This window comes from Colobus angolensis, unplaced genomic scaffold (assembly GCF_000951035.1).
Source record: "Colobus angolensis palliatus isolate OR3802 unplaced genomic scaffold, Cang.pa_1.0 Scaffold224, whole genome shotgun sequence".
NCBI classification, from domain to species: domain Eukaryota; kingdom Metazoa; phylum Chordata; class Mammalia; order Primates; family Cercopithecidae; genus Colobus; species Colobus angolensis.
Genome location: NW_012115422.1, coordinates 1,062,332 through 1,071,529, shown reverse-complemented (window position 1 = coordinate 1,071,529; position 9,198 = coordinate 1,062,332). Strand labels below are relative to the sequence as shown.

Here is a 9,198-nt window from a genome sequence, read left to right as displayed (position 1 = left end):
TCGGAGGATGGTTCGCTTTTGTTTCCGGACCACGCATTCGATTCTCATCCGGGCGCAGAAGGCGAGGGGAGCTCCTCGCACGGCGGGCGAACCGCAGCCCGGGAACCCTGAGCGGCTCCACCTCGCGCCCAGCCGGTGCCCCGGGCGCGTCACTGAAGCCCCTGCCCTCCCGTCCCCCACTCTCTCGCCCTCCGAACCTCTCGTTCGTTCTCGGTGTCTCTACTCGCTCGCGTGCTCGCGCCTCTCGCCCGGTCTCTTAAGAGTCGTTGGGGCCAGACGCTGCTTCCTTGCCTCCCGAGGAGGCCGCCGCCGCCGCCGCCGCCGCTGCCGCTGCCGCCGCCCGGGCGGCACTGACTCCGGAGTCATGCAGGATGAGGTCGGGGGATTCGGAACGGGGCGTCTCCAGGTTGCTGGCGTCCGTGTCACTGTCGCTGCCCTTTTTGCCCCCGCCGCCCCCGTTGTGCGTCTTAATGTGTTTGCTCAGGTGGTCGCTGCGCATGAAGCGCTTGTTGCACACAGGACAGGCGAAGCGCTTCTCGCCCGTGTGAGTCCGCAAGTGCCGCTGCAGCTCGTCCGAGCGCGTGAAGCGCTTGCCGCAGAAGAGCCAGTTGCACACGAAGGGCCGCTCGCCCGTGTGCCAGCGCAGGTGCGCCTTCAGGTGCGACGTCTTCCCATACACCTTGCCGCAGCCCGGGATGTGGCAGCTGTGCAGGCCCTTGCGCCGCAGGCTCGCCCCGGCCGGGCCCAGCCGCTCCGCCTCCTGGCAGTTGGGGCAGTCGCAGGTGGCGCGGCCCGAGTAGCGGCGGGCAGAGCGTGCTGAGCTCCCCCCGGCGGCGGCGGCTGCGGCACCCGAGATCATGGCGCTGGCGGCGGCGGCTGCCACGGCGGCGCTGGAGTCCGAATAGGAGGGCAACACCGGCTTGAAGCCGTCCTGGGCCAGCAGGTGCTGGCTGGTGGAGAGCAGGTGCGAGGCGGCGGCGGCGGAGGAGCCGAGACCGGTGGAGCTGAAGGCCGAGTGCGTGAGCGAACTGAAGTCGGGGTTGTAGGTGCCCAGCTGCGAGTGCAGCGAGGCCTGGGGGGCGCCCGAGTGCAGCGAGCTCTGGAGCCCCCCAGCGGGGTTCTGCACTTCCAGCCACGACCCCGGGCTGCTGTGCACGTCCCACCACGACGACGCCGCGCCGTTGGTCACCTCGCCGGCCGCCAGCGTCGAATGGAAGCCGGACTTGTACCACGACTCGTACGGGTGCGCCATGCCCACGCGCGGGTACAGGCCGTCGGCCGCCGTCGTGTGCACCTTGGAAATGAAGGCCGACTGGCCACCCGCCTCCTGCGGGGACACTCCGGCCGCTGCCGCCGCGGCAGCCGCGGAGTTGGAGAAGAGGCCGCCGTAGTCGCTGCTGAAGGCGGACGACGTGGGCGACGTGGAGGCCAGGCAGAAGGCGCTGTTGGCGGCGCCAGAGCCGCCCGCCAGGCCGCCCGAGCCACGGCCCCCAGTGGCCACCGCGAAGCCCGAGAGGCTAGAGCCGAGGTTGCAGCTGGACGAGGAGCGCTTCCAGGGGTGAAAGCCGCCTTTGGCGAAGGCGCTCGACTCCGGCAGCGTAGTCAGCGGGCTCGTGTTGCCGATCTTGTTGCAGGTCGCCGCTAGCATGGCCAACGGGGTCGTTCCGAAGCGCGGCTCTTCCTAAAGTGGGTAGGATGGGGGAGGGAGCAAGGAGGAGGAGGGCAGGAGGAAGTGGGGAAGAAAGAAAGTGCACCCGTGAGCAGCCTCGTCCCCTGCGGCTGCTCCCGGGGGGCCCTAGCTCCCCGCCTCGCGCCTCCTCCCCACGCGCCCGCGGAAGAGTCACTGCACCGGGCGCGGGACAGTGGTCATCACCGCGGCGAAGGTCCCGGCGCCGGAAAGTTGCTCTTCGCTGAGGCTGTAAATCAAAGATGCCTCCGTGTTCCCCGCCTCAGTCACTGCAACCCTGACTACAACCGGACTTGGGTTGTTGCGGTAAACCGGCTCCTCTCCCAGAAGACCCCAAGTCGCCTTTCGGGGTGAAGCGCGAAGGTAAACACAGAGACCAGAGACAACAAACACCGGGCGAGGGCGGAGGCGGCCGAAACAGCAGCCAGGGACGGGCGAAACTTGCAGCACTCCCAGGGTGGCTACGACTTGACTTTTCTTTTTTAATAGAAAACGTTTGGTTTTAAAGTTTACACACACACAAACACAGCGATTATGAAAACAACAATCCGAGGATAAGCGTCCAGAGACGTATTTTCAAAGTCACGGGCGAACTGGGGAGCCGCAGAAATGTAAATATTTATTAGCGTGACTAGATGGACTGCAAAACGATTAAGACTGTTTTCTGGAAACACCACTGTCGCATAATTGCAACAAAATCCCCAAAGCAAGGCGGGGGGTGGGGTATAAATCACGAGGGGAAGAAAAGAAACCTCTAGCTTTTCTTTGAAACCAAGTAAAAAAGGACTTCATTAAGAAGACCTTTTCTTGCAAAGGCATCTGCTGGGTTCCAAAAACTTGGGAAAAAATCAGTCCCAGAAATGTGGAAAGTGCTAATAGAAGCTGAAGCCGCAGTCGAGCAGCAACAGTTTCTCGGGAGCCGCAGACCCCAGAAGCCATAACGAAAAATTACTCCGGTTAAAACAAGCAAATGCATTGCCGCGCTTGCGACTTACCCCGAGTATAGACGTGGCCATAGCAGGTCTCTGGCTGCGCAGCGAGGCTGGGAGCGGGGCTGAGCCTGGCGGCTGCTCGGAAAAACTGCTTGGGTCCCGCGCGGCTCCCGCGTCCCCGCGCTCGCGCCGAGCGGACTCCGGGCTCCCGCCGGCTAAACTCAGCCTAAGTGCGAGGAGCACCCGCTTTGAAGTGCCGCTGGCTGCGCCTCTCACCCAATGAGGGCGCAGGCAGAGCAGACGGGAGCTGCCCCGCAGCCAATCAGACGCGCCGAGGGGCCCGGGCCCGGGCTCCCGGCGCGTGCCAGTCAAGTCTGCTAGCTAGGGCGGCGGGGGAGGGGGGGAGTAAGGGGGAAATACTTGGGTGGGGGGCGAGGGCGGGCTGGGGACTGAAGAAATTACAGTGCAATTAAAAATTTGCACACACTCACTCACCAAGCCAGGTTTAAGTACCAATGAAACCGGGCCACAAGCACCCCCCCCACACACACACAAACCACCCCGAGATGTTGCAAGTTAGGGCTGACAGTCCTACTCGACTCCCCACTTGTAGGAAAGGAGGCAGGAGAGGAGGAGACACCCAGGCACAGCCCGCACCAGCAGGGCCCAAGTGGAGACGGAACTGTCAGCCCTCACTTTGTGTGTCCAGGCTCTTGCCTACAGAACACAACTTCAGCTTATATCTATCATTCTTGCTTGGGATTTTTTTTTTTAAATCATTTTCGTGTGTCTTCTACCCAATTCCTTATTCCACTAGATTCAATGTTACTCTCACAGTTATACTGGGGAGTGGGCACGAAGGGACAGTTCCTCTGAGAGGAGCGAAATAGGCCTCTCTGTACAGATCTACATCCACAGATTTGTTGGGAGGGCCTGGAGCCTGCTGTATCCCGCCATTTCCCCCCAGCGGTGTAAGTGACTTCCTAATTGTCGCTCTGGCCTCTGACCCGGGGGGTAATACAAGTGCCACTCACGCTAGAGGCTTCTGGTGGTAATTGAGGGCACCCTTTGTACGGTTTCGCCAGCGCTAAGATACCAGGTTAACCCAGTTGTCAAATATGACTAAACAGTGGGATGTGCTGATTATCTGCCGGGTTTTGCTGGGGGCTGGTGTGGGGGTGGGAGGCATCAACCCATACAACACGCTGCACGAAGCCGCTTATTTTCACATTGTAACAACTTTGGAAACAGAGACCAGCGCGAGCGGCGTCCGCCCCCACCTCCACCTCCGCTGAAGCTGCAGCTTGCTCGGCTGTTTGTTTAACCCGGTGAAGATTTGCATGTCGCGTTTCATCCTGGAGTGGAATTTTCTTGTCCCAGCTCCAGCCCACTCCCACTCCAGACTACCAAGGCCTAGAGTCTCGTCTGTAAGGCAAGTGCGCCGTGTTAAGAGGTGGGGTCCACCTCAGTGCCCTGCTTTCACGGACGTGCCCGAGAAATCTCTCCAGGATTTTCACCCGGGAAGGCTGAGGACCAGGCCACACGTGGGCGCCCCCACATTTTGCAGGCTGGAAGCATCCTGAAGTCCTCCTTGGACCTTGTCAATGTGAAAAGAGGTGTCCTCAAACAGACCAGGGTGCGTCTTCGAGTCCCCCAGCAACCGCTGAACTGCTTGTTTTTCTCTTTCTGGGCCCTGCTTTCTCTTTCTTCTCCAGGGTAACCAGAAGCTGTTTCTCAACCAGAAATACCAGCGCCCTCGGGCAGACCTGGGAGCTGGTTTTAACATAGCACACTCCCCACCAAACCCACACCCTGCTTCTTAGGAAAAAAAAAATTAAACTACCAACCCCAAACCCTCGAGTGCAAACGATGAGTTGTCGCAGAGCGGGTGCAAATGACAAGGATGTGGAACTGTGCCACCCGTGTTTTCTCTTCTATTTTGCAAGATCTCTTGACCTAAAAGTAAGACCAGAGTGGCACTGCTCTCGGCCCTGTGATGGAGCCTGGGTGCCTCTTGGCGCACTCCGTGGGTGGGGAGGGCTATGAGGGTCGCTTTCTTGGATTCCTGTTAAAATACTTTGGCTCAGAATGTTTTCTTTTTTCTTCTTCTTCTTTTATTTTTTTCTCTTTTTTGTTTAAGGTGGCGAAAGCACCAAGGAAATTAGAGAGAGAAGGGACAGAGGAGAAGAGAACGAGAAGGCTCGTGTGGCTGTCAATGAAGTGCTGTGCCCTGGGAGACTGTAGTGGAAATGGGGGTGGGGAGGTGTGAAAAGTCCCTGGGGGACGCGGGGTGGAGGGTTGAAGAGAAATCAGACCGCCTAGACGAGCCGGAAAGCCCAGCAGGGGGACCCGGGGGCCGTTCCCAACAGGTGACTTCTGCCCTGGAAGAAGACAGTGGTTCTCGGCTTCCCATAGAGTCTCCGCGTGGATTTACTAATAGAGGGATTGTTAAGTGGCAGCGAGGCGTTTCCGACTCACCCTGTGCAGCCCGGGGAGGAGAAACGCCGAGGTTTCCCCCGTCCACCTCCTCCCCCACCCCCAACACACCCTCTCCTTAAGGAAACCTGACAAAGTAATAAATAAGACAATCCGAAAAGCCACTTAGCACTAGTGACATTTTCAAGCCAACCATTTAAAACAGTTCTCGCAGACACCTCGGGCTCCGGCGCCCTGCTCGCCTTCCTCTTCTCCTCCTCCCCTCGGGTCTCCTCCCCTCCCCCTCCCGCCGTTTTCCCGTAGTTCCAGCTGTCAGACTCTAGACGTGGGCACTCGCATATTCCTTTAGATACACGCGTCCGCATCACAATAAAAGTTAGGGAAATCTTCCAAACGAACGCAGGCAAACACCCGGGCCACTTCAACTCTAAGGTGGGGCCCCAAGGAAATCTTTCGGAGGAAGTCCAGATTTTTTTCGTCTGACAGATTTTTTTCATCCTCTAAAAAAATCTAGTTTTTAAACAAAGATCAATGTGTTATGCTAAAGTGTTGAGCTGACTGTTAAAACATTTGGGGAAATAATGACAATGTAACAAAGGCCTGGTTTGGAGTGAATCATCACCCTTTTAAAAGTTAAAGCAATTTTCAGGAGAATAGCTTTCAGCAAACGCTTTACATTATTCAAAACGGCCAAATAATGCTCTATTATAGCGCCTGAATGCTGCCAGTCAGCCCCTAAGTGCAATTTGTGCAAAGGCCCCGGTGCCTTATCTCCACTTCTTTATAAAGAGGTGAATATAAAACAATTTCTTCCAAACCCAGACAGAGAGCACGAAAATTGCTTCCCTTTCTGCAATCAGGGCAATTTAACTGGAGTGCAATTAGCACTATTAAATGTCGATTCTGCATAAACAAATCTGACTGAGCAGCGAAAGTGGGGTGAGAACCTCATATACACTGAAACTGATTTTTTAAAATTATGTATCCGGGTCCTTTACAATTGATCCGTGACGTTTTCATCTTGGAATATATTTACATCATAAATACACTATGGTTAAATCAACATAATTTTTTTGCAAAAAAATTCAATACGAATCCTAATAAAGAAGAATAGGGTAATTAAAGGGAAGAGTTCACTTCCTTTGAACAAATATTGTTTCTCCCATCTAGCCTCTCCCGGGAGCTTTGATCTGAGCAACTGCTCAAGTTGCTGTGTTTAGAAGGCAAAGCCAGGGAAACAATTCGGTCATTAGCGCTGATAGGAAGGATTGGACCTCCTAAGCCACAGATAAAATGCTTCTCCCTGATGCGCAGAAAACATAGTGGCGACTGGGAGGACCAGTTATTTTCTGAATAACTAGATATAGTAGTTGGTTAAATATTAAGTGACTGCCCAGTCTCCCCAGAGCTTTGACCTGGCACAGAGTTTAGCAGCGGATATACATCGCTGGGGTGGGGTGAGGTTGGGGTGGGGTGAGGTGGAGTTGGGGGGACTCCGGAATATGGTTGAAGGGGAGGCATTGGGGGAGGAGGAACGGAAGGTGCTCGCCTTGGCCAGGCTGGCTGCAGTCAAAGTCTGGACCACCGGGACTAGGAGGAGGGGTTGGGGGTGAAGGGAGCCCAGCCTATAAAAAGCATTTATCTGACCTGTCCTCCCTACTGCCTTTATTTATTTGCTAAGCCACAGCGCTCCTTTTTAAATGATTTGTGCAATTAATTATGCTTTTCATTTGCATGATCTTCACTAGAGCAGTGATTATCAGGTCAGCACGGTGTGGGAGTTGCAGAGATACATTAATAACTTGAGTTAAAAAAAGAAAAAGCTGCCCTTGTGTACCAATGTTGCCTGCCATGAGCAAGGGAGAAGGAAGCCCAGGAAGGTCCATAGTGCCTGTTGAGTCGGGTGAATCCTTTCCACAGTTGGAGTCTTGTCAGCGGTGGGTGAAAATGAAATACAGCCTTTGATTAGCAGGGAATCTTTTATAGTTAACACATATTTATATTTTTTAAAGGACCAGTTGTTGAGATCAAATGGATGGAGAAAATTAATTAAGAATTGAGGAACTCTCCCACAGTTTCTGTTGAGCTTTCCTTTAATATTTGTTCTGTAATGTCCTAATTCCAGCCCAACTCTTGCAAATGAAAGAGCAAGGAAGATTCAATAAGCCAATGGGACTTTCATCTTTTCTTTTTTTTGTATCTCAGAGGCGTCACTGCTATTTAGCAGTGGTAGAAGATGCAAATCTTTCTTGCCTCTGTAGGGTCTGCTGAAGAAATTGAAAACCCCTAGTCCATTAAGTATAGTCCAAACATTTGTTACACAACTAATTTTCTGCTGTTAGATGTATCTGGGCCATATATTTTAAGCTTGCCTTGATCTGTTTATCTGAGCCCAAAATGCATTAACAATTAAGGGAAAGACTGGTGTGTCAAAGGAAGGAAGGTGACTGTAGACTGTGTGATGATTTTAATGACTGCAATTATTGGAAGATTATTCAACAAGCATCATAGATTTGTTTACTACATCACTCGGAAACTATGGGGGGCCTATTCAGCTTGGGGTTTTACTTTCCTCCCTCCCTGAGCAACTACCAAAGAAGGGTCTTAGACCTAAGCAAATGTGGCATTCTGTAGCGACTTTCTTCTTTTTAAGAGCATCTCTTCCAAAATGATGCACACGTATTGTCTCAGCCAACTCTAATGGAACCACCTTTGGAGACATTAAAGCAATCTTTTCACATAGACCTGAACTAACATCAAGAAAAAGCCAGAGGCCAGGATTCTGATCATTACTCAGTTTCTCCTAGCCAGAGTACCAGTTTCCTCAGTTTTATCCTTTCATAGGCAGATTTGAGGAGGCTTCCAACTCTTTCCTCCTCCATCCAGGGCTTGGAGAAGGCACTACAACCACAAGATGTTAAACAGGAGTGTAGGCATACCTCCAGGACACTCTGGGATAAAGATTGGCTTTTCCTTCCTTCCCTTTAACACACCCTCCCCCATGTTATTTCCTATCACAACTCCTGATGTTGCTTTATTAAAAATAAGTAAGTAAAAAGAAAAGGTATGGCTAAATGCATATCTGTTTGTGACTAAGGAAGTTTTTACTGTAAATACAGACACAAGGATGCAAGTAAGGAAAGTTTCTTGTCTGATATCAACAAAATGATCCTCCGTCCACAATAATCTATAAATTGTGGCATGGGCTTTGCTCATTAATCGTGACAGATTTGGAAGGGAGACTGGGGGAAAAATGAACAGCAAATATCCCCACTAACACCCCCTTTCTTCCCTCCCCTGTAGAACTGAGACCGGAGTGGCCGTGCCATCTAGACTTTCTTCCTGGGTTCTGTAATCGCCCAAACTCAAGCTTCAGGTGGACTTGCCTGGAACCTTCCCTGTTCTAATGTGAGCCTACAGGATTCTGCAAGTGGCAATTAGGAGCCTATTACAAGCCATTAGATTGATCAATGTACCTTAAACAATGCGAATGAATTATATGACTGATTTATATGGGGAAGAAAAAGAAAGCAATGGGGGAGGACGATTTCATCTCCTTTACATCCACGCGCTGTTCTGGAGAAGAACCGGGCCCAGCCTCTGGTTCATCATAGCTTAGAACCACCCGAGCGATTTATCTAGAAAACTTTTCAAGCAAAGACAAGGTCCTCTCAGCTTGTCCGGTGGGTGGCGAGGTGCACGTTCTCTGCCTCTCTCTCTCCGCTTCCTAAGGAAGAACTTAGAAAGACCAAGGCCCCGAGGGGCGGCGGAAGGTCACAGCGACGCCACTCCGCTAGCCAAGGACACCACCCGGAGCGGGCCCAGCTGCCTCCTTCCCTAGAGTCTGTCCCCAGAGAGAGGGAGGACGACTTACATATTTGTTTAACGGAGTGTTGGGGAGCTGCGTGGCCTCCTAATTACGTCAGGAACACAGAACCATCAGCCCTTGAAGTTTCCAGCGAGACTTCGGAAGGAGCGGCGACCCGGCTCCAAGCGCGAGATGACGCGGGGGGTGGGGAGGGAGGGTACTCCGTGGAACGGAACTCCAAGCTAGGGCTGGCGGTTCCAGCTAATCTATCTGGCGAAGACAAAATTACAACAGAGCTGGAGCGATCAAAGCTGGCCCCCGCCCCCAACCCCACC

The 9,198-nt window shown here is 53.3% G+C and overlaps 1 protein-coding gene and 1 long non-coding RNA gene across 2 annotated transcripts; both read right to left on the bottom strand.

Moving 5' to 3' along the window:
* Positions 1 to 237: 237 nt before the first annotated feature.
* Positions 238 to 2,819, bottom strand: SP9 (Sp9 transcription factor). The gene is made up of 2 exons (XM_011943975.1): positions 2,683 to 2,819; positions 238 to 1,681 (listed from the first exon to the last, which is right to left on the bottom strand). The coding sequence occupies exons 1-2, from the start codon at positions 2,701 to 2,703 to the stop codon at positions 257 to 259; spliced, it is 1,446 nt and encodes a 481-aa protein (XP_011799365.1). The 5' UTR covers positions 2,704 to 2,819; the 3' UTR covers positions 238 to 256.
* A 4,424-nt stretch (positions 2,820 to 7,243) lies between these two features.
* On the bottom strand, positions 7,244 to 8,994 carry LOC105513145. Its single transcript, XR_001001951.1, has 2 exons — positions 8,930 to 8,994; positions 7,244 to 8,793 (listed from the first exon to the last, which is right to left on the bottom strand). It is a non-coding gene; the product is annotated as an uncharacterized LOC105513145 (long non-coding RNA).
* Between the last annotated feature and the right edge of the window lie 204 nt (positions 8,995 to 9,198).

Bases quoted from the DNA above. Each gene is read 5' to 3' on its own strand.
- SP9 (XM_011943975.1), bottom strand. From the start codon at position 2,703: ATGGCCACGTCTATACTCGGG. The intron at 1,682-2,682 runs GTAAGTCGCAAG...TACCCACTTTAG, and splicing joins TGGCCACGTCTATACTCGGG to GAAGAGCCGCGCTTCGGAAC.